Source organism: Lutra lutra, chromosome 9 (genome assembly GCF_902655055.1).
Source record: "Lutra lutra chromosome 9, mLutLut1.2, whole genome shotgun sequence".
In the NCBI taxonomy this organism is placed as follows: domain Eukaryota; kingdom Metazoa; phylum Chordata; class Mammalia; order Carnivora; family Mustelidae; genus Lutra; species Lutra lutra.
The window spans coordinates 1,946,886-1,970,001 of record NC_062286.1 but is presented as its reverse complement, the minus strand read 5'-3'; the positions used below and the strand labels follow the sequence as shown (position 1 = coordinate 1,970,001).

At 60.3% G+C, this 23,116-nt stretch overlaps 1 protein-coding gene across 2 annotated transcripts; it reads left to right on the top strand.

Annotated features, from left to right (window-relative positions):
* ADI1 (acireductone dioxygenase 1) lies at positions 1-10,822 on the top strand. 2 transcript variants are annotated; one of them, XM_047743770.1, is made up of 4 exons: positions 1-247; positions 3,423-3,542; positions 8,965-9,144; positions 9,894-10,822. In XM_047743770.1, the coding sequence occupies exons 1-4, from the start codon at positions 128-130 to the stop codon at positions 10,011-10,013; spliced, it is 540 nt and encodes a 179-aa protein (XP_047599726.1). In that variant the 5' UTR covers positions 1-127; the 3' UTR covers positions 10,014-10,822. The 2 variants fall into 2 exon arrangements, with proteins under 2 accessions (XP_047599726.1, XP_047599727.1); XM_047743771.1 differs by lacking the exon at positions 1-247 and adding an exon at positions 3,037-3,115.
* The last annotated feature ends 12,294 nt before the right edge of the window (positions 10,823-23,116 follow it).

The following is a 23,116-nucleotide window of genomic DNA, read 5'->3' as shown; positions in this document are numbered from 1 at the left end:
GGGATAAGGGCCCTCCCCGAGCGGCGCGCCCGCTCTTCGTCCGCCGCCTCCCGCAGCCGTCGGCCAGGGTCAGGGACGGGGGCCGGGCGGGCGCGCAGGGGGGTGCTCGCGGCGCCCCGGCTCGGCCATGGTGCAGGCCTGGTACATGGACGAGTCCGCCGACGACCCGAGGCGGCCCCACCGCGCCGAGCCCAGCCGCCCGGTTGGCCTGGAGCAGCTGCGCCGGCTCGGGGTGCTTTATTGGAAGGTACGCGGGGGCGGAGGACGGGGCGGGGGCGGGCCCCCCATGTGGTGCCCCGAGCTCCCTGCACACCCCAGCTTGCAGCGAGTGGGGACCGCGGCCGGGACTGGGCCGGGGGTTGTAGGGAGAGGGACTGCTCATGCTCAGTAACGGGGGGGGGGGGACCCTAGTGGTTGGCGGCGCCCGGGGCATGCGGCGCCGGCAAATCGCGACCTGGGACCACTGCGCATGCTCAGTAGGGGGTGCCGGGTGGTCGCCGGCGCCGGGGGCATCCTGCACATGCTCAGTAGCGGCGCCGGGAATCGCGACGGGGGGGGGGGGGGCGGTGCGCATGCTCAATAGCGGCGCCGGGAATCGCGACCTGGGAGCGGCGTGCATGCGCAGTAGGAAGGCCGAGTGGGCCGACCCCGGGGCCCTCTGCGCTGGCCGAGCTTTCGGCGGTGGGTGCGCCGTGCGCGCGCTCCGCGGACAGTCGAGGGCCGCCGTTGGGCAGGCCGGGTGGGCTCGGGGTGGGGTCTGTGGGCCGCCGGGTACGCTGTTAGTGGACCGCACGGGCGGGAGGCCGGGGACAGGCTGCCTGGGGGCAGTGTGCGGGGTCCCGAGTGGCGCGCTGGCGTCCTCCGCAGGCGGCAGGGGCGCTCCCTGGGGCGGGCGCGCGCAGCGGTGCAGGGGGCGGGTGTCTGAGCGTGGGGCCGCCCTCCCCTCCGCGGGCTGCAGGGTCCCGGCCCCCGAGCCCGCGGGCCGTCCGCTCGTGCGCGTGCGAGGCCGCGGGGACGCGCTGCGGTTTGCCGGGGAGGCTCGGAGCGCGCTCCCGCCGACAACCGTGGGCGCGGGACTCGGCTGCCCCTCCCCCTCCCCGTGCCTCCCCCCTGCCCCTGCCCCGCTCGTGCCCCGCGCGCTGTTTCAAGTAAATGAAACGTCTGCACCGAGCGCGGGGCCAGTCACTCGCTGGTAGGACCGGGCGCGTTCAGGAAGCTCCGGGAGCGGCTGTCGGTGTCCCCGAGTCAGCTGACAGGCTGTTCCTTCAAGTCAAGAGTGCGGGTGTGCGCCGGGGGCGCGCTGCGTGATCCGGGTGCGGGGGTCGCCCGCACCCGCTCCCTCCACCGCGGGAGCAGCTTCTCCCTCCGCCCTCACCGGCCTGTGTGCTCCCGTCCTTTCTGACCAGTGAGCGAATAAAAATAGTTTCCTCTAAAGATGTGATTTATTTGACAGACAGAGATCAAGTGGCGGGGGGGGGGGGGGGTTCGAAGCAGGCTCCCCTCTGAGCAGAGAGCCGGATGTGGGACTCGATCCCAGGACACCGAGATCGGGACCTGAGCTGAAGGCAGAGGCTTCACCCACTGAGCGCCCCCCCCCCCCCGCCCTCTGTGCCCCGAGTAAATAAAATCATAAGAGAAAAACTGGGGGTGCCGTGGGCTGTGCCATGGTAACAAGCCCGGCAGTCGTGGCGTGTCCGTGGCGGGGCTGCGGCGTCCACCTGCCCGTGTCCACCTGCCGTGAGGCCGTCGGGCAGGCCCGCAGTGCACGCTCCCCGCCGGGCTCCTGCTTGCGGTGCTGGGCGGTCGTGAGGCCCGGCAGTCTCCTGGCCCCGAAGACGGCGCCTCCGCAGAACGCTCTGCTTTGGGGCGCGTTGGTTTTTACGGATTATTTCTCTCCAGGCCAAGACCGAACACGTACCTGCGGGCAGGGACCATCTCTGAGGCGGTGCCTGTTGTGACCGGGAAATACGTTCTGTTTTATCACAAAGTCAGTTTCTCTGGAACTAAACAGTTAACTTACGGTGCTTTGGGGATTTCGTTCTTTTTGCAGAATGAGATCTTGGTCAACTTGTGAATGTATCCAAAGGATAAAATACCACCTTTTAAAGGGCATCTTCCAGTTTCTCCGCTGGGTCAGACCCAGTTCCTCCGGCCTTCTACTTCTGCTCTGGATAAGTCAGGGCGCCCGGCAGAGCCTCCAACTCTCCATCTCAGGGTCATGAGTTCAAGCCCTGTGTGTGGCATGAAGTATACTTAAACATAAATAAGTAAATGATGTTTACTCTCTGGGTTTTGTGTCCTGTGTATTTTTATATACTTCCTTCATAATAGCTGTTCTCAATCAGTGGGAACAGATGGAGAATTTTTGTGCATCTGTTATTAGGGACACAGCAGAGTGATAGATGGTTTTAGTGTAGGGCAGTCCTGTGCGTATCCCGAGGTGGGTTTCATAACTTTTGGGGAGGCATCTTTGTAGAAAATAACGTGTTGATGACTAGTAGTTTAAGATATTCTAGAGTTTTGCTGTTCAGGAGTTGTGGTAAAATGTGCATTTTATAGCAACATAATGCAAGGTGAGCTCAATTCATTGCCAGTAGTTTGAAGTAGGAGTGAGATTAACTCTGGCTGGGCTCCTGGCGAGTGCTTCGTCACAGACGTGTTAGAATGGGACCCTGAGGGGTGCCTGGGTGGCTCGGTCGCCAAGTGTCTGCCTTCAACTCAGAATGGGACCTTGAGTAGATAGGGTTGTGATGAATGACGATGATGAATGAGCTTTCTGGGTGTAGGAAGCTGTCAGGAGCAAGGGTGTGGGGATGTGAAGATTCATTTGGAGCAAATAATTTTGCTTGGTTTAGAATGAAGTTTTTTTGTTTTTGTTTTTGTTTTTGTTTTTTTTTTTTTGTTTGTTTGTTTTGAACAGGTGATAGGGACAGAGGAGTAGAAAAGGCAACTGGGGCCACATGATGGAAGGGCTCTCATCCCGGTGTAATGAACTTGGGTTTTATTTATAGGCTTCCAGAGCCTCCAGCCAGGGAAGCAGCTGACCAAAGAGATGTCACAGAGAGATCAGAGACGTACAGAGGATTCGTGCTGCAGGAGCAGGACTGGGGTGGAGGTGGGGTTGGTGACCTTGGACAGGCCTGGTCATGGGTGCTTCACCTGGGCTCCTGGAAGTGGGACTAGAATGCGAATGTAGGATCCCCCAGGAAGAACTGCCAGGGAGAAGGAGGCAGGAATTAAGTACAACTGCACTGTCCTTAGCTGTGACAGAGAATGGGGAGAGGAGGGGAAGGAAGGTTACTTTGCAGTTGACAGAGGACTGGATGATGAATTTAGAGTGGAATCATACTGGAAATCCAGTAAGAGAACATTTCTTTGTTTGCATTAACGTGACTTCCTTTTTTTTGTTGTAACTCTAATAGTTGGATGCTGACAAATATGAGAATGATCCAGAATTAGAAAAGATCCGAAAAGAGAGAAACTACTGCTGGATGGACATAATAACCATATGCAAGGATAAACTGCCAAATTATGAAGACAAGGTAAGGGAGCTCTAAATTCGTTGAAGAGGGGAATTTTTACATTCACTCCTATTAAACACCAGCTTCTCTTTGTTTTTTCTTTTTCCTTTTTTTAAAGATTTAATTATTTATTTGAGAGAGCATGCAGGTGGAGGGAGGAGGAGTAGAGGGCAAGGAAGAGAGAGTCCCGAGCAGGCACCCTACCGAGAAGGAAGCCAGACGCGGGGCTCCATCTCAGGACCCTGAGATCACAGCCTGAGCAGCAGTCAGGAGTTAGATGCTCCCCTGACTGAGCTGTACTTTTTCTAATTCCTTAACGTGGTTGCTGAGGTCATGGACTTGCAGCCTTCTTTTGTTAACATAGGTGTTCAGTGCTGTAGATTTCCTCCAAGTACTTCTCTAGAGCGGTCACACAAATTTCAAATGATTTTCATTTTCATTCAGTTCAGAATACTTCCAAATTAATTTCCTTTTTGATTTCTTTGACCTCTGTGGTTTTTTTTTTTTTTTTAAAGATTTTATTTATTTATTTGACAGAGATCACAGGTAGGCAGAGAGGCAGGCAGAGAGAGAGAGGAGGAAGCAGGCTCCCTGCTGAGCAGAGAGCCCGATGTGGGGCTCGATCCCAGGACCCTGGGATCACGACCTGAGCCGAAGGCAGAGGCTTTAACCCACTGAGCCACCCAGGCGCCCTCTGTGGGTTTTTTGATATGTGTTAGTTTCCAGTCATATGGGGACTTTTACAGAGACTTGACTTTTCTTGCCTTCCAATTTAATTCCACTGTAATCAGAGAATATATTTCGTGAGACTTGAGTCCTTGGAAATATACTGAGGCTACCTCATGGGCCAGAGCACAGTTTATCTTAGTGAAGCCACTGTGCAGGCTTGAGAAGAGTGTGTCTGCCGTGGCTGGGTGACTCACTCCACGGATGTCGACTGCTGGTGCTCCTCAGCAGCTACTCCTTTCTGATTTTCTGCTAACTGAACTTGTCTGTTGATGGGGGTGTTGAAGTCTCTGACTAAAATAGTGGATTCATGTGTTCTTCTCCTCCTGTTACTTTTTGCCTCGTGTATTTTGATGTCTGTTGTTAGGTGCATACGTGTCGCGATTTTTCATGTCCTCTTAGAGATTGGAGTGTTTTGTCATTACATGATACCCGTCCTTATCCCTGATGATTTTCCTTGTTCTGAAGTCTGCATTGTCTGAAATTAATGTCGTTCCCTGAGCTTGCTGTTGATTACTGTTAACATGGTGTTTCTTTCTCTAAAAGTTTGCTTTTTTTTTTTTTTAAAGATTTTATTTATTTATTTGACAGAGAGAGATCACAAGTAGGCAGAGAGGCAGGCAGAGAGAGAGAGAGAGGGAAGCAGGCTTCTCGCTGAGCAGAGAGCCCGATGCGGGACTCGATCCCAGGACCCTGAGATCATGACCTGAGCCGAAGGCAGCGGCTTAACCCACTGAGCCACCCAGGCGCCCCATCTAAAAGTTTGCTTTTAACTCATTGTGTCTTTGTTTTAAAGTGGGTTTCTTGGGACGCCTGGGTGGCTCAGTTGGTTAAGAGTCTGCCTTCGGCTTAGGTCATGATTGCATCGGGCTTCCCGCTCAGTGAGGAGCCTGCTTCTCCCTCTCCTCCTTCCTGCTGCTCCCCCTGCTTGTGTGTCAGATAAATCAATTTTTCTCTCCCTCTCTCTCTGTGTCAAATAAATAAAAGTTTTAAATTCTGGCTGCAGCACTTACTAGCTATGGAACCTTGAGCTTTAGTTTCCATAATGTGTGTCACACCTCTGTCTGGTTCTCAGGCTTGCTTTGTCTCTAGAGATGGATTTTTTCTTAGCTTTTAGCATGCCCTGTCATTTTGGTTAAAGCCAGAGTGTAGCGTCTGTTAAGAGGAACCAAGGCAAGTCAGCCTTTAGCGTGAGGGTGTGTGTTATCTGGGCGGGAGTTCCATTTGCTGTTGCTGGTGCCAGGGGTTTGGTTTCTTCTAGTTCCCTGGATTTTCTTCTCCCCTGGGGTCTTTGTTTCTTTAAGCGCTCTTCCTCCCGTAGATTCTGTGTCTCACACGGAGTGTTCTTTCAAAGCTTTAAGTCACTGTTATCTTCTGGAGCCCCTTCATGCGGTCAGCTGTTGGGGAGAAGAAGTGCTCTGTGATGTTACCATTCAGGCCAGTCTTTAGTGGGCTTGGTTCTTCTGTTGTGGCCTTTTCTTTCGCCCTTTAGGCTGGAGGGGACTGGAGAGGGTCTTCCCACAACTCAGATAAGGCTCCAGTGCAGCTGTTTCCCTGGGAGTACTGGCCTTTGGTGCAGGACGTTCTGGGAGTATTTAAAAATGGTTACTTTTCCCCTCCCATTGCCTGCAACGTGAAAGGATATTTCTGGGATCTTCATCCTGAGAACCTGATAGGGTTTCTAGATACAAAAGCCACAGAACTGTGGGGCTTCCCTTAATCCTGAGGTCCCGGGAGTTTCCCACTTTGAAGCTGGAGCACACTCAGCCTGCCGCAGTTTGCCAGGACGACCGCGTGGCGTCACACCAGCTTACCTAGCGGGGGCCGTGTCCACCTGTTTCAGAGCTCAGGGTGGCATTTTATCCTGTGACTTCAGTCCTCTGGTGGATCTAGGGAAAGTCTCCCAGACGTTCTTCCATCAGCTTGGATGTCTTGTGTGTGTGTTTTGGAGGAAGGAAACCGGCAGGTGTCCCAGCAGATTGGACTGAACAAAAGCGGCATGAGAACACGGGTGCGGCAGACACACGTGTGCTGTGATTGTGCCCGATTGTGCCGGACGGAGCACGAGTGTTACGGTACTTCCAAGATGGTGGCGCTTCTCACCGGGTGCCCTAGCGGGTCATGAATTCTCTCAGGTTTACGTGGTGTGCTTTGCTGTGAATGTTCGATTACCCACCTTCTTGGCAGTGACTTTGTCTTTCCTTTTTTTAATTTTAATTTTTTTATTTTTTTAGTGCATGTGTGTGTGCACACGCACGTGCGAGAGAAAGAGAATGGGGAGGAAAAGAGGGAGAGGGAGAGAGAGAATCCTAAGCAGGCTCCACGGTCGGCGCAGAACCCTGTGTGGGGCTCGATCTCACAACCTAGGATCATGACCGGAGCCGAAATCAAGAGCCGGACGCCCAGCGGCCCGAGCCACCCAAGAGCCCCAGCACTGCTCTGTCTTACTGCGTCGCAGAGACCCGTGTGCTGTTAACGGCAGTAACTGTGTTCTCCATCGTCCTAGTCCCCAGAGTGGCTTCTCCCCCGGAAGAAAACTCTTGCTGGTACAGGCTTCTCTGTTCTGTTTCTCTGAAACAAACCTTTACTGTCTCACACGTCATGTTTGTGTTAGGTTCCATGGTTAGATGCAAGCCTTGCATTTTTGGCCGGAACGCTACGCAGAAGGTGTTGTGTCTGCTCGGTGTGCGCTGCTGGGAGGTGTGTGGTGTCACAGGACCCTTCCGGCTGACGGAAACTCGGTCAAGTTTTGTTCATCAGGTTCTTCGTTGTGAACTTCCGTCTCCCCTCATAACTGATAGGAAATCTGTGGAGAATTATTTTGAGTCTATAAATGCCATGTTTCTTCTCAGACTTCCATTCGGTGTTTGCGTAAATCTGGATAGACCCTGCCTGGGTCAGTCCTACCGTCAGGTGCTAAGAGCGGTGACCGTCTGTCCCGCAGTGTTGAATTGGCCTCGGTCTGCAGGGAGAGGCTGCCCGCTCCCTTCTGTTAGCCCAGGGCGGGCTCCCAGAGCCTTGAATCGTGGCGGGCATGGATTACAGGCCGGTGAGTAATTCTGATGTTCGGATTGTCCCAGACTTAGCAAGTACGAGCCTCTCTGAGGGGTTTCTGTCCTGTGGGCAGGTGGCCGTCATTTTCCCGATCACCACTTGACTTGTGGAGCCGCCGGCGCCCGGTGCCCCCACGTCCCCTGACCTGGCCCTGGAATCAGCCACCCTTCCTGGCACCCGTCACTGGTACTTGGAGGACCCGTCTGGGGTCCTCGTTGCTACCTGGGGGTCACTCCCGCGGTCCCTTCAGCGGATGAGGCGGTGAACTCTGTGTGAGACGGAGAGGTGGTTGGTGTGAGGGACGCCTCTCCTTCAGTCGGCGCCGCAGGACTTCCCGGCCTCCCTCATTCGGTGTGGGCCATCTCTGGCCCCGCCGCGAGGACCCCGGCCCGGCCCCACCGCACTCTCCTCTCCCTCCGCGGCCGCCCGTGGTTTCAGCCTGGCCGCGGCACCGGGGCTCGCAGACGGCAGCCGAGGCGGGGGCGAGCGGCCGGTGCGCAGGTCTGCCCCGCCTGAGGCGGACTCAGGTCGGCACGTTTACCTTTTCCGTCCCGCGCTTGTCTCACCCGTTGGTGATTCCGTAAAACAACCAGGTTCTAGCATCTCCGGGTGCCGGGGCCTCCCCTTTCCCGTCTTCGCTGCGCTGTTCCAGGGCTGCCGGCCCGCGGCGGTGCCTGCGCCTCTGGTGCTCGGGCGTCGGCCTTCTGTCCCGTCTGTGACGGCCCGGCCGGGGGTGACCCGCTGCCTGTTCCTGTTCGTGTTGTCAGAGGCCCGCGGTCGGGGGCAGTTCCGGGACGGGGTAGCTGCGCGCGGGCGGCCGCTCGTGGCTCCGCCGGCCGCTCCCCTCCTCGGCCCCGACACCGGCGTCACCGCAGCCTGCCGGCCTCAGGACAGGTGCCAGTGCGCGGCTCTTGATGGCGATTTTCCGACCATCTGTGGGTTTTCCAGAAACGTGTAAGCATTGCATGAGGAAAGCTTCAGACCCCCGGCGTGGGGGCGGCCGGGGAGGTGCGAACAGCGCAGCGGGGCGCGGCGTGAGGCCCCGGTGAGGGCCGCGGGCAGTTACTGCGCGATTCCTTCTGCTGCCCCGCACCTGAGTACGCTCACTCGGTTGTAGGGGGATGAGGACTTTTTGAAAAACATAAACGATTTGAACAAGGGAGCGTGTTTCTGGAAACGGTGACCCGGTGTGATCGTGGGTGATGTGTGACGCATGCGATGACTGCGTGCGTGTGTGGCGCGTGCGGACCATGTTGTCTGCGTGTGGGAGACACGGCATGACCGCGCGTGCGTCTGAGGCACGTGACAGCCGCGTGCCCGCGTGTGTGAGGCGCGGGAGACCCGGTGTGCGGCAGGTGGGGAGCAGGGGTCCCCGCGGGCGAGGGAGTCCTCACGGCCCCGAGCCGTGAGCTGTGGGGCAGGGGCCGGCCGGGTGCGCCCCGCTCCGTTGAGGGCCCCGGGGTGTTGCCCGTGGAGACCGTGGACACGCGGAGCGGCCACGTCGTGTTCGTTCTCTGTCCGCTGCTGGCCCGACGCCAGGCTTCCTGAGCTGCTGGAGCCCGGAGGCCTGGCCCTTGTCCCCGGTTCCTGCTGGACGGCCGCCGCGCCTCAGTGCCGCCGCCGCGGACGAGCCGCGGATGAGCCGCCCCCTCCGTCCTCCCAGATTAAGGTGTTCTACGAGGAGCACCTGCACCTGGATGACGAGATCCGCTACATCCTGGACGGCAGCGGCTACTTCGACGTGCGGGACAAAGAGGACCGGTGGATCCGCATCTTCATGGAGAAGGGGGACATGATAACCCTACCCGCCGGCATCTACCACCGCTTCTCGCTGGACGAGCAGGTAGGAGGGCGTGGACCCCGCTGCTCTGCCCCACGGGCCGGCTGTAGCTGCCGTCCCCGCCGCCGCTGTCCCCGCCGAGGCTCCTGCCCGCGTGGGCGGCCCCGCTGACGGCCAGCAGCCTTGTCCGGTCCGTTCCTGCTGTCCGGTGCTGGGACCCGGAGCCTCCTACTTTTGTGACCAGCACACATGGGAGGTCGTTGCTAGGGTAAATTTCCCAAAAGCCAAAATGGGATTCCAAGAGCTCCACGTTTTTACTTTAAGATTTTATTTATTTGACACAGAAGGAGTTCAGAAGTAGGGGGAGGGAGAGGGAGAAGCAGACCCGCCTCTGAGCAGGGAGCGCATTGTGGGGCTTGATCCAGGACCCCAGGATCATGACCGGAGCCACAGGCAGATGCTTAACCCACGGAGCCACCCTGGCGCCCCCCCATTTTTGAGGGGCGATGCCACGCTGGCCTCCCTGCTGTTCAGCAGCCCAAGGGCCCTGCCGAGCGTGAGGGCCACAGCGGGACTGGGGAGCGCGGGCGGGCGGGTCCGTGCGGGTCTGGGTAGATGGCCGGTTGTGGAGAGCGGGGCTCAGCACCGAACCCTGTGGCAGAGGCCTTGCTGCCTGAGCCTGAGGCCTGCCGGCCTGGCAGCTGGTGCCCACTGGCTCTGCGGGGAGAACGTGTGCGGCTAGGACCCCCGCCATGGCCAGCGACCTCGTCTTGGAGGCGGGGTTCCCATCCCAGCGTGTCTGTGTTTTCCAGAACTACGTGAAGGCCATGCGGCTGTTTGTGGGCGACCCTGTGTGGACGGCGTACAACCGGCCCGCCGACCACTTCGAGGCCCGGGGCCGGTACCTGGAGTTTCTGGCTCAGACAGTGTAGCGGCGCTCAGGGGCCAGGCCGCCTTCGCCTGGTCCCGAATCCCAGCAGAGAGTCTGTCCTCCTCCTCTTCCGCCGTAGATGTGGGGCCGGGTGAGCTTTCCTTGGCAGGACTGTCCGATCGGTGTGTTTAATGAAGGGAGCTTCATTATAAAAGTGATTTTTACGTGGCAGCAACTCTGGGACGGTGGACAAGCCACGTTCACTTCCCCTAATTCAAGGTCAGCCTGAATGAGGGTCCCCTCCCTTCTCCTCCCCCAATGGGTGAGCCCGGGCTGCTCCATCCCACCGGCTCTGGGCCTGTAAGCAGACGTCTGCCCGCGCGGTGCCTGCCTCGTGAGAACGTGTCACAGGAGAGGACAGGACCGGCCAGATAGACGACACTCGTCTCCCACAACTGGGTGGGGAGTGCTGTCGGGGCTGAGCTGTCCTGTGAGTGGAGGGATACTCGGAGCTGCTGATGCCACTTTCTTGCTCAAAATTCAGTAGCTCCCCTAATCTTACACTCGTGGCTGGTGGTCCTTAATCATCACGGTCATGGTTGCTCGTACGTGTATATAACAAATTTCTATTGTATCTGCATTAGCATTTAGTCACGGAGATTTCTGGGTTGATTTGCCTGTTAACTCTTCTAAAAGCAAATTTTGACTTTAATAGGAAAACTACTGCATTATCTTTTACCTCAATAATTTTGAGATACAGCTTTGCCTAATTTGTTATAATAATAGAAAAATCCCAAATCAACTTCATGTTTTGACGGGCAGATCGTTTTAAGGATTTTTTAAACTGAATTAAAAATCTTCGTATTAAAATGCCTTTTTCATTGCCTCCACATGGGTCTTGGGAACATGTACCCACGGCACAAGTTGCGACGATCCTGCAAACTCAGTTTTAGGATTGGAGCGTGTGCGGGCAGCGGGAGGATGGTGGCGGGCCACCCGGCTGTGTCCACCCCTGACGGGGAAGTCGGGGAGGCTCTTCTGACGACAGCACTCCCGCGGGGTTGGGCGCTCGTCCAAGGGGAATGTTGCAGAGGATGGATCCTTCGTAAAGGCATCACCGTTAGGGCTCAGAGACCAGAGTCCTCCCGGGGAGCACGGAGGTCAGCCTCTCCAGTAGAACAGCCCTGGTCGCTGCCTTTGTTCGTGCGGTTGTCGCTTGAGAGAGACGCCCGCTCACTGCACGAGATCTCCGTGGACGTTACTTCGCAAATGCGTCCTTTTTAAATTTTTATTTATTTTTTGAAGATTTATTTATTTGAGAGCGTGGGGGCGGTGGGGAGAGACTCTCGGGCAGGTTCCCCACGGAGCGTGAGCTGGACGGGGCTCTGTCTCGGGACCCTGGCATTGTCACCTGAGAGGAAGGCAGGTGCTCAAGCGACTGAGCCGCCCGGGCACCCCCGAAGCATTTGTCTTATTTTGGGCGGATAAGCCGCAGGCGGCTTGAACTTCCTTAGTGGTGGCTGTGCCGAGGGGGGTGCAGACTGGATGGTCACGGAGGAGGAAGCTAACAGAAGTGCCGGGCAGCGAGGGCCCCGGGCGTGCCAGCGGGGAAGGGAGCCCCCGGGCCGTCTGCGGGCGGCCTTGTGAGTGAGGGTACGTGTATCCCCTATTATTGCCGTCGAACGGGTTGAGGTCACTCGTTTGCGGAGGAATCGTGTTGCAGAGTCGATCGCGGCTACAGTAAGTGGAAGTCCTTGACGGCGGCGCTGCCCTCCGCCCACGGGGGTGCTGTTGGCGGCCCAGAGCTTCGGGGGAGCGGAAATCAGTGGAATCAGGCCTGTGGGCGAGCGGGACAGGAACAGGGCCGGGGGGCCGGGGAGCTGGGAGCTGAGGGCCGAGGGTGTTGCACCTCAGCCGGTGAGAAGGTGCTGGAAGGAGATGCGCCCCCTGGGAGCCGGCTGGATGTCCGCACCCGAGGCTCAGCCCTCGCAGTTGGCCCCCGCCTGGTCTTGTTCATGGAACGTGCATCATGCCACGTGTGTGATGCGAGCTCCTCGCGCAAGTGACACAAACCCAGCGGGAGGAGCTTCCAGCAGGAGCGCGAGGCTGGTGGGACACGCGGGACTGCATCTGGGTGAAGGGACGGGAGCGTCCCCCACTGCCTCCGGTCTTTGCCTCTGGCCCTCTGGTCGGTCTTCCTGTCCTTGGCAGGTAGGACGTCTCCGCACAGCGGGAATGTGCTGTCCCGCTTCCTGCCCAGCTCTGGTCCTGGTGCTTCCCCGCGACGGTCCTGGGCGGCCGCAGCTGGGGCGGCAGCCTGGGTGAGGACGGGCCCACCGAGCAGTCATGCTGCGAGGGGATGCACGGGGCGGGGGGTCCCCGGGCCAACACCCCAGACAGTGCCCTCCACGTCCCGCAGATCCTGTGGGTGTGAAGTCAGACCAGCGTGGCGTGTGTAGCCACGGCATAAGTTCTGGATCGACCGCGCGCAGACGTCCTGCGCTCCACGCCTGGGAAAAGAAACCACCCAGCTTTTCCTGCTTTGTCAGAGGAGCTGGTCTACCCGGGTTCTAAAACATCTCACACAGTCGGCACAGTGGCTTTGGGTCCGTCTAGGGAGATAAGAGACCCATCGGCACAGTGCACTGCCCTGGCCACTGGGCCCTGTGCCTGCTGAGCCCGTAGCCCCACGGTGATCCTAAAGTTTCCAGAAAGAGCCACATCAGGATTACATGCGGGCTGGTGGGGGCTCCGTCTGTGAAGCATCTGCCACTGGCTCAGGTCATGATCCAGGGTCCTGGGATCGAGCCCCACTTCAGGTTCCCTGATCTGCGGGGAGCCTGCTTCCCCCCCTGCTCCTGCCTGCTGCTCCCGTGCTTGTGCTCTCTCTCGCTCTCTGACAATAAAATTAAAAAAAAAAAAAAAAAAAGGATTATACGCGGACTTTGGAGGCCGCAGCTCTGGAGCAGAACCCACGGCCCCCAGTACCCTCTGCGTTCTGTGCCCTCAGGAGCCGCCCCAACTTGCCTGCAAGCCTCTGCGGCAGGCCGTGAGCCTCCGGGCAGAACGCCACGCCGGGGCTTGCCCGCCCCTCGGTTTCCTGCAGGTCTGGGCGCTGGGTGACGGGGGTCTCGCAGGGGACCGCCTGCTCGTCCTCACGTGGCAGAGGGGGCAGTGGCTCTGGAGCTGCCCTTCTCAGATGGGAATCCCATCACAGGCCCTGCCCTCACGGCCTCCCCTAACCCGTCACCCCCAGCGGCCCTGCCTCCTCATGCCATCCCCTGGGGTCTAGGCCTTCACTGTGTGAGTTTGGGGGGCATACGTGCAGCCCACCGCACATGGGCAGTAGAAGCTGAAAAACTGGGGTGCCTGGGTGGCCCCGTCATTAAGTGTCTGCCTTCAGCTTGGGTCGTGATCCCGGGGTTCTGGGATTGAGCCACACATCGGGCTCCGTGCTCGGCGGGAAGCCTGCTTCCCCCTCTCCTGCTCCCCCTGCTTGTGTTCCCTCTCGCTGTCTCTGTCAAATGAATAAAATCTTTAAGGAAAAAAAAAAAGCTGAAAAGCTTCCCTTTGGGAATCTGGAATTTAAGCTCTTTCTGTTGGCGAGTACACCAGCCTCCGCCTCCAGGCTGCCCACCAGGCCTCCCCCAGGTGTGAACATTCCTCCCTGAACCAGAGCGCTCCCACCTGGCTGCTGGAGAAATGATTCATGCTCGTAATTGGAAACGGAGCAGTGTTGCTTACCTGGACTCGACAGGCTGACGAAGTTGTGGGGAAAATCTTCAGCTGAAAAATGCCCAAGTGGTTGTGTGTGTCCGTGTGTGCCCGCCCCAGCCCTGTGTGTGTGTGTGTGTGTGTGTGTGTGTGCGCGCGCGCGCCTGCACCCAGCCCTAGACAAGGATGCTGGGAACTTCACAGCTGTCTGTCCTTCCCGTCACATTGGCTGGGCCTGAGGAGGGAAAGGCGGCCCCGTGGGCAGGTGGAGGAGGAGCTGGGTCAGGGGGCTGGGGGGACACAGTGCCCCAGAGCATCTGCGCTTGTCCTCTCAGTTGGAAGGAAGCTGGGGCCCGTGTCCCTGGGAGTACGAGCCCTTTTCTGAATTTCTGTCTGTTCTCAGTTTTCTGCCTTAGGGCGTGATTTTTCAAAGCGTTCTCTTGAAGGCAGTGGGGCCAGGGCCCTGGGAGCCATCCTGGCGGGGGTGATACCCCAGGCCAGAGGGTCTGGGGCTGGCTTGTCCCTGCAGCTGGGCCCTGGGGCCTGTGTGCACAGCGACCTCGCCGAGGGATGTCCGGCGTGTTCTGGAAGGACGTGAGCTTCTCTCCAAGACCCTCCTCAAGACCCTCTTCTTTCCTCTGTCGTCGTCACTACAGTTTAGCCTCTTTCCCGTGTTAAACGTGCTTGTATTTATTTGACACAAAGTTCCCCAAAGTCCCCGGGGCCCCCGGTCGCCTGTCCTAAAACCCAAGTGGACTCTAACACGTGACAGAGCCGCTTGGCGACGGACAGTCCGCGAGATCGATGGGGTTTGCTTTCGTGCCTGAGCGTTTCCCGTGCGCACGCGGGGCTCTGGTGGGACAGGCTGCGGTGGCACCTGACGCTATAGTTGCCCTCGCAGGACATGGTGGGGGGCGCAGCGGGGCCCAGGGACCAAGATGGGACAGTGGCCGAGCCAGGCACAGGGAGATGTGCCTTCGGAGGCGAGTCCTGCTGCCCGGGGCCGGGCCTTCCAGCTGCAGCTGCGTCTTGCCGTCAGAGCTGTGGACTCTGAGCTGCCTGGGGCCTCCCCATGCTCCCAGCCCCCCGGGATCCTCCGAGGGGTGAGAGGTGCCTCCACTTCCACACACTTCCCAGGGGCGCAGAGGACAGAAAGGGAGCCCTGCCGGGATCCCAGGTGGTGGGTGTCCTGTTGGGTGGGAGGGCAGATGCCGGACCCTTCCCCGAGGCCGTCCCGGTTCCACTGCCCGCAGAGCTGTGTGGCTGTGGGAAGATTCCTCAGCTTCTGTGTCGGGACTTGTCTTCTGTAAGGGGAGCAGAGCCGCGGGGAGCGTCCCCTGAGGGGCTCAGGGCGTGGCAGGTGTGACAGGTTGTAGTGTATTGAATACACCTGCTGTCACCCGCGCAGCCTGCTGCAGAGCAGGTGGCAGGAGGGCCACAGCCATCAGCCAGAGTGACGTCAGCTGGGAACCCAGCACGGGACCTTGTTTGAAAACGGGCTCTTCGTGGCTGTGGTCAGGATCTCAATGAGGTGCTCCTGGGTCAGGGTGGGCCCTGACTTCGGGATGGTGACCCCGTAAGACGGGGAGAGGCTCCCGCGGGAGGTGTGAGGGCGGAGGTCGTAGCCACAGCCGCCCGCTCCAGGCGCTGGAAGGTGAGAGAGACGGGGGCGCCCCTAGAGCCTGTAGGAAACGGGCGTCTAGACACGTGGCCCACGGACCGTGAGAGAGACAGACCCGTGTCGCCTTCAGTCCCTCCGTCTGCTGACTTCCCGCGGCAGCTTCAGGAAACCGCACGGTCTCGTTCCCCGTCTGCCCACGAGAGTCGTGAAGGGCAGCAGGGGCAGGAGGCTCTGGCCCGTGCCTTCTGGGGGGTGGTGGGGAAGGTCATGGGGGAGGACCAGGGTGGAAGCAGGTGGCCAAGGGCGGCCCACGTGCAGGGGGACCCGCCCCCCACACCAGGGGTAGGGGGTGGCTCTGGCGGGAATTCTCTGAGGCTGACCCTGCCTCCCCCTGCCATTTCCCACGGTCTTGCAGTCCTGTGGGTGGTGCCCCCGTCTCTGACGCGCAGACCAGGACCCTTTCCTTGCGACTCCGCCCTGGGCGTCACTCTGGCCGCGGACGCTTCGGCACCTGGTCTTGTCCTTTCTGACGTGGCCTTTCACGTGAAGTTCCCTGAGTGGGAGCGGAGCCCACTGTCGGGGGTGGCCGTCGGGTCCTGTGGGCTGCACGTGGGGGCCCCGGGTGCTCCTGTGTGGTCCCCCAGCCCGGTCAGCAGTCCCCTGGCTGGCCTCTCCCGCCTCCCGGTCCCCACACCGCCCGGGCTGGCCCGCGGGCCCGGCTGCAGGAATGCCGGTGGGGCCGGTCTCGGGGAGGAAGGCCAGCGTCCCCTCTGGTGACGGCGTCCGGTCCCGCACAATGCTGCCTGCAAAGTGACCTCCCCGGTCCTGCAGAAGATGCGATCCACTTCCTAGAAAGACCCGTGCTTACATCTACCTTGTGCCGCTCGCGTGCTGGGAACCTCGTGCAGAGCGATCCTGTTTGCACGTGACCCCGGAGGCCCCGGCCTAAGGTCCGCAAGGTCACTCGACCCTGTGGGCAGCATAAGCATCCAGCCTGGCGGGGCCCCCCCTCCTGCAGGATGGTAGTGGGCGTGGAGGAGCCTCACTTGCCCCCCATCCCCCAGGGGGAGAAAGACCCTCTTGCCTGGGCCAGTAGGAGCCCGGGAAGGGGTGGGGGGATGGGTCCCCCCATAAGGGCTGAGGAGGAGATGGCGCCCCGTCCCAGGAACCCCCTGCTGGGAGGCTGCAGGTCCCACCTGGCAGCTGGCTCGTGCACCAGTGACCGGGCAGGGGCTGGCTGTGCTCAGGCCACCATGCAGGTGACAAGCTGCCCTTGTCTGCCCTCCTGGCCTGCGTGCCGCCCCTCCTGCAGGTTCCCTAATAGCGCCCGTCCCAGTCCCTTTCTGACGAGTGTCTTCTGTTTCTTGCCACGGCCATGGCGGGCTCTAGGAGCCACGGGCATTGCTTAAAGCAGCCACGGAAAGTTAAAAGCAGAGACGACCTTCACAGAATGTCTTGTCAGTGCCTCCAACCTGATGGCGCTGGCAGGTGATCCGTGTGAAAGCTACTCACCAGGGTCTGTTTGAGCAAGTGCTTCATAGTCTTCAGCGCATGTGCTTGGCGGGGGCCCGTGGTGCAGTGTAGACCCTGAGTCCGTACCCCCCGGCCTGGCCTGGGCTGAGTGGGGCCGGCGAGGTCAGAGTGCTCTCGATCTTGGTGCCACCTGTGGGTCCTTACCTGTCACAGGGGGGCGGGGGCTGCACCTGCCTCCAGGGCTGCCTGGGGCAACTCCAGCATTTCACGGGGCACCTGCCCTGTCGGGCCGGAGCCGCCCACGGGATGGGGGACCCTCTCCTCCAGATGGTGGCTGGAGAACTAGGGAGGCTAGGCCCCCCGCACTGGTGAGGCCTGGTCCTCAAGGGCCTCACGGCTGGGGTGGGGGGAGGGGGGTCTGGTCCCAGCGCCTACTGCAGCCCAGGGTAGGCCTCCGGGGGGAGGGCACTGGGCACGGGCACTGGGCACAGGCCTGAGCAGCCCAGGGAGGGTCCAAATGAGTGATCCGTGCACACCTGTGTGGGGGTGTGCACACGTGACTCGCGCTATGTGACCTGGAGCCCCGCACCCCCCTCACCATCCTGGGCGCCCTGGTCCGTGGCTGGAGGAGGCGTGCATTCCCTTCGTGCAAGGACACTGGTCCTCTGGGCTCAGGACCAGCCCTTTGTCCGCACTTGACCTTAGTTACTTCCTGAAGGGTCTCTCTCCGAATCCCACCTCACGGGGGATGATGGGTTCAGCCTGTGACTCTTGGGGGACATCATTCAGTCTGACACTGGACTGTGGGACGCAGCTGGTGCACGGGCCCAGCAGCAGGACAGGCAGGCGTCCCTTGGCTGCAGGCCCGGGTGGCTGAAGTGCAGTGGAGAAGTGGTATGGGAGTGGTGGGGACAGACCTCCCTGAATTTGGGACCCTAGTTCCAGGAGGGGGGCAGCCTTGTTTGGGGATGGGGAGCCGTGGAGGGCTGGGGCCAGAGGGACACACAGTTTGTCTGCTTTGTGGGAACAAAAGCTTGGGGAGGGTGAGAAACGGAAGGCTGATGAAGTAGTAACAAATCCCTGTAATCCCCTAAGAAGAAGGGAAACTGAGGCTCGAAACCCAGTCGGTTAACAAGGCCACACGGTCCGTGGTGTGTAGACCCCACACCCTCAGTCCCGTTGTCAGACTGAGGAGAATGACGTTCACGCAGAAACCCTCTTGGGGGCGCGTGCTACGTGCCTGGTGTTCTAGAACGCGGGTCCGGACTCCAGCCCCTTGGCCAGTTGCGGATGGTGGCCTGTTTCTGAAGGTCCTGCGAGCTCACGGTGGCTGTTAGTCTTCAGGAGGCTCCAAAGCAAAGACCCCGAGCTGTGCCGAGCCGGCTGCTGGCCACAGAGCCGCACGCGTCCACGATCCCGTCCTTCCAGCAAATGGGCCCACTCTTCCGGCACGCTGGAGCCGAGCCGGGACCCGTGTGAGCTGGCCTCCGGCGGTGTGCAGCGTGTGAGGCCGTGTGGGGAGGGGGTGCTCCCGGGGCCCCCGCGGGACTTGGTGGGGGGTGCCGCGTGGAGACCCCGGGAGGACAGCCCAGCCGGGGACCCACCCGCGGGGGCAGAGGCGTGGGCTCGTGTCCTTGCAGGGGCCGGGGCTGCTGCCTCTGGGCTGCTGTCCGACACCTGCTGCTTAAGGGCTCACCAGCCTTGCTGACCTTCGTGACCCCTGTGACCTTCCCACTGGAAGAGTGTGTGCAGCACACAGGACACGGCGCCAGGGTCGGAGGAAACCAGGGTCCGGTGGCTTTTCCCTTAACAGCCCAGGAGGAGGAGGACGAAGCCCGCCGGCCCCGAGGGGCGGGTGCAGGTTTTACCGCCCGGGATTGCGCTAGTTGGTCAGAAAGCTCGAGTGCGTGCAAACAGCTCTGCCGCTGCGGCGCGTCCCGGGAGCGATGGCCGCTAGCCGTCCCCGTCCCTGGAATTCCCTCGAGCGTGGTTTCGCTTCAGGCCCCGGCGGGCGACAGGAGCCTCGCACGCGGCCCCGCGATGATCCCGAGGCCGAGACGGTGTGGGGAGAGGGGAGCGCGCTGCGGGCCGGGGCTGCCGGGCGGGGGCCCAGGCCTGACCGGAGCTGCAGACTCCCGAGGCTCTGGAAGAAGAGCCACAGCCGAGGTGGCCACTCGGGGGAGTGCAGGTCGGGGCCAGAGGCTCGGGGCTGCCGGAAGCCTCCACCGCCCTCCAGTCCAGCGCAGCCCACCTTGAGCCGCTTCTGCTCCGGCCTCCGTCCCCTGCTCGGTGTTTTCCGAGCGCGCGAGGCCGTGCTCTGCGGCCGGGATGCGCTGGCGATCCTGGCACGTGGTCTGGTCCTGTCGGGCCTGAGAACAGGACAGCAACCCTGGTGGCCTGGGGCTGGTGGAGACAGCGTGAGCCACCCTGGAAAGGGAGAGGGAGAGGTTCTCGGCAGGAGCCTTCCCTAGATCCCCGGGCGGCAGGCCAGCCTTTGCTGCTGGGGCCTGGAACCCTGGGAGGAGGAAAGGTGGGGGACCCAGTGCTGGTGGTGTGGAGCTGTGTGGAGGCCCCTCTTCTCCTGGTCACCGGCAGGGGCCACCCCCCACGTGCCGGTGGGTGCCGACCCCACTACTATCCCCATCGCCCCCCCCCCCCGCTGGACGCTTGCACACGTGGGCCCCAGGGCAACCAGCTGCCAGGACAACGGGGTTGTGCCTCCACTGTGCCTGACGGAGTAGCCTTGACGGAGTGGGGTGGGCATTGGTCCGGGTCTAGGTCACCTCCAGTCCCCAGGGTCCAGCAGAGCAGGGTGCACTCAGGGTTAGTGGGTCACTCTGATTGGCTCTGGGATACGGTCTAGGGATGCATTTACTTAAATCTTAAGATAAAGGAAAAGTGTGTGAACTGGATGGATCACACAGGCTCTCCCTGGCGGCCAGTGGCTCCCTCTCCCGCCTTGAAGGGGCGAGGTGGCCACTTGGGTGCCCTGCAGACGCCCGGGCCCCAGCCCACGGGGTCAAGTGCGACTCCCAAGCCGCCCTGGCACCCTCCTGCCTGGTGGTGCTGGTCACAAATGAGGTTGGGGAAGGGGGTGAATCTGGGGCGCAGATACCAGTTTCCTGGGGAACCGTGGGTCCGTCCTGCAGGAGACTGTGCCGTACCCCCTGCACGAGTGACCTGGGGCTGGCGAGCTCGCGGTCCACAGACAGGCCCCACAGGACCCCTCGTGCTGTTGGCTCAGGCTGGAGGGACGGCCTGCGCACCTCCCCAGAGCTGCCGTATTTGGAGGAAAACCCTCAAGCTGAAAGGGTTCAGATGACCTCACCGGGTTTTATTTTCTTCTCAGAGAGAAAGCTTTGAAAACCTTAGTATCTCAGTCTTTTTGGCTCTTTCTCTTAACGTATAATCTGTATTTGAAGAGGTGTGATGAGGCTGTTTGCCAGGTAAATACTATATTTGTGTGTTTTTATTACAAAAATGGATAGAAACACAGTTTTGCTTTATGCAATAAATGTTTATGCAATAAATGTTTATATCAGTCTTTTTTTTTTAATTTTAAAGATTTTATTTGACAATAAAGTGGGAGGGAGGGGACGGGCAGAGGGACGAGTAGGCTCTCCGCTGAACGGGCAGCCCGATGCGGGGCTTGATCCGAGGACCCCGGGATCTTGACCTGAGCTGAAGGCAGATGCTTAACCGGTTGAGCCACCCAGAGGCCCCTATATCACAGTCTTAAAAATGGATATTTTAAAATGTGTTAGAAGAGCTAGATTTTTGAGTAATCCCTGTGCTCAGCCTGGGGCTGGAACTCCTGACCTGGAGACTGAATCACGTGCTCTGTGGACTGAGGCATGCGGGTGCCCCAAGAGCTACTTTTTTTTTTTTTTAGATTTTATTTATTTGACAGAGACACCCTGAGAGAGGAGCACAAGCAGGGGGAGAGGGAGAAGCAGGCTTCCCGCCGAGCAGGGAGCCCGATGTGGGGCTCGATCCCAGGACCCCGGGATGATGATCTGAGCTGAAGGCAGAGGCTTAACGACTGAGCCCCCCAGGCGCCCCAAGAGCTACATCTCTAAAGGACTCTTGCCAGCAGTTCCCTGGTGAAGGAATTCTCAGGTACTTTAGATTTTCTTTAAAAGCAGGAAATGATGGCTGAGGAGCAGGACACGGGACCCAAATGCCACTCCCAGGTGCGGAGTGGTCGGAGCTGAAGGCAGTGGAGACCCAGCAGAAGCAAGAGAAATTCTTCCCTCTCAACTCCCTGGGAGGGTCCGGACGGGGCCTCGCGCACAGACTGGCCGCCAGCCGGAAGCTTTCCCCTGCGCGACCCGCGAATGCTCCCGGCCCCTTCCGTAGCTCAGGACGGCACAGGCCTCAACCGTCTGGTTGTTCTTGGGGCTCATGTTCTTACGGGTCCCCCGTCCCTACACAAACTTTGCCGCTCACCTCCCTTATGCGTCAGTGAGGTCACTGGGCTGAGGAACCCAGCGGGCGCGGGAGAAACGTCTGGTCCCTGCAGACGGCGCAGCCGGCCGGACCCGCCTCCCTCCGCGGCTGCTGCCTGGAGCTCCGGGGCCTCCGACCAGCGCGGCCCGCAGAAGGTGAGGGCTTGTACGGCCGGAGCCCCGGTCTCCGCCTGCGGGTCTCGGGGGAGGGAGGACAGTCCGTCCGGCCCTTCGTACACTCCGACCCGCAGGAGCGCGCTGGAGCACTTGCTCCTCGGCCGTGACAGTTGGTGGACGGCTGTCACAAGCACGCTTGGTTTCCGTTGGTCTTTTCCTCCTGGAGATGGTCGGTTTTTGTCGTTGGCTCCGTCCCCACCGCCCGGCCTTGAGGCGCGCCAGCACGTTCTCCCTGGGCCGTGGGCCAGGTGGCGCACTCCCGCGGCTGAATGGATGGGGACCCGGCCCGAAGCCACCGCAGCGCTCTTTCCGCCGCACGAGCTCCCGATTTGTCAAGGGCTGTCGTCCTCGGCCCCGTCGTCGTCTCGCGGGTGCTGGGAGGGCCCCATTCCGGGAGCACCCGGCTGGGGTCCGAGATCAGCGGGTCACCGGAGGCACCTCCGTTCTCTTGGGAAGCCGGACGCGCGGGCTTCCCGGTCTGCCCGCTCGCGCCCAGCAGGTCTCGGCTTGGCGGCGGACTCCGAGCGTGAGCTCTCGGGGCCGAGACGGCTGCCCCTTCCTCATTCTGCGGGCGCTGCCTCCGCTCCTCACCCCGTAAACCTTTCCACCTCTGACGGCAGCCTCTGTCCTCCCGTGACGGCAGCCTCCACCGCCGCAGCCTCTGGACTGGCTCTTCGGAGGAAAACGGCTTTAGGGAGCGCCCGGCCCAGACCGCGGCCTCACTGGTGTCTGCGGGAAGGACCACGTGGAAACGGAGCGTAGCGGCCCGGCTAGGGACTCCCTTAACCCGGCGAAGGAGTCCTGGCAGAACTAAAGGGGACATCCAGTGCAAATTCCCTTCTTAAAATCCGAAGAATTACTCACCCCACCTCCCAGCACCCCGGCTTAACGTCTGTTCTAGAACTGTGACCCCGGAAGCCGCGGGAAGCCGCGGGAATGGCAGATTCTAAGCTTGTTCCATGTCCTAAGAACTGGGCTTGGTTAGGTCGGCGGCTCCAAAATCCGGCCAGACCCAAGTGTGGGTGCACCCCGTCTGCGGCCACACGGGAGGCAGATGCGTGGGCCCTCGGGGGCACGTCCGTCGCGGAGGCGAAGGTGGGGGGCCGCCGGAGCCCCACGAGCACGGAAGCTGCACAGGTAACATCAAGGGTCCCCGAATCAGACAGAGCGCAACGCCTGCTTTAATTAGACGCAGAAACCTCCGAAAGACTTAAAATTACAAAATCGTTGTTGACAGAACGGCCGTAGCTGCAATTTCTCAGCAGCTCTTTGCAGGCGGTGCCCGAGACGTCAGCCGGGCTGACGGGGCCCGGCTGCTCCCCTCTGGCCGCGCCGCCCGTCCCCAGAGGCTGCGGGGATGCCCTTCCCAGGTCCAAGGCCACAGAGGATGTCCCAGACACGGAGCCCTCGTGTGGACGCCCTCCTGAGATCAGTGATAACGAAGAAGATAAGAGGGCGACCCCTGGTGTGGCCCGACTTGTGATCACAGCGGATATCCGGAGCCTGACGGGAGCATTTTTTTAACTTAATTCTTTGCAGGCCTTTCTCCCAAGCTAGACTAAAACTGTGTCCCCAGAGGGAAAGCGGCAGCCTGAGGTCACTGAGCTTGGGGAGGGCGGGAGGGTCCACCCGTTGACGCGCAGGCTGCTCCCGCTCTCCGGGATCTGGAAACAAGGTCCTGCAGATCTCTTCCACACCACAAGTGTGGCTCCAGGAGCAACGCCTGTGCCG

Bases quoted from the DNA above. Each gene is read 5' to 3' on its own strand.
- ADI1 (XM_047743770.1), top strand. From the start codon at position 128: ATGGTGCAGGCCTGGTACATGGACGAGTCCGCCGACGACCCGAGGCGG. The intron at 248-3,422 runs GTACGCGGGGGC...TAACTCTAATAG, and splicing joins TCGGGGTGCTTTATTGGAAG to TTGGATGCTGACAAATATGA. The intron at 3,543-8,964 runs GTAAGGGAGCTC...CCGTCCTCCCAG, and splicing joins TGCCAAATTATGAAGACAAG to ATTAAGGTGTTCTACGAGGA.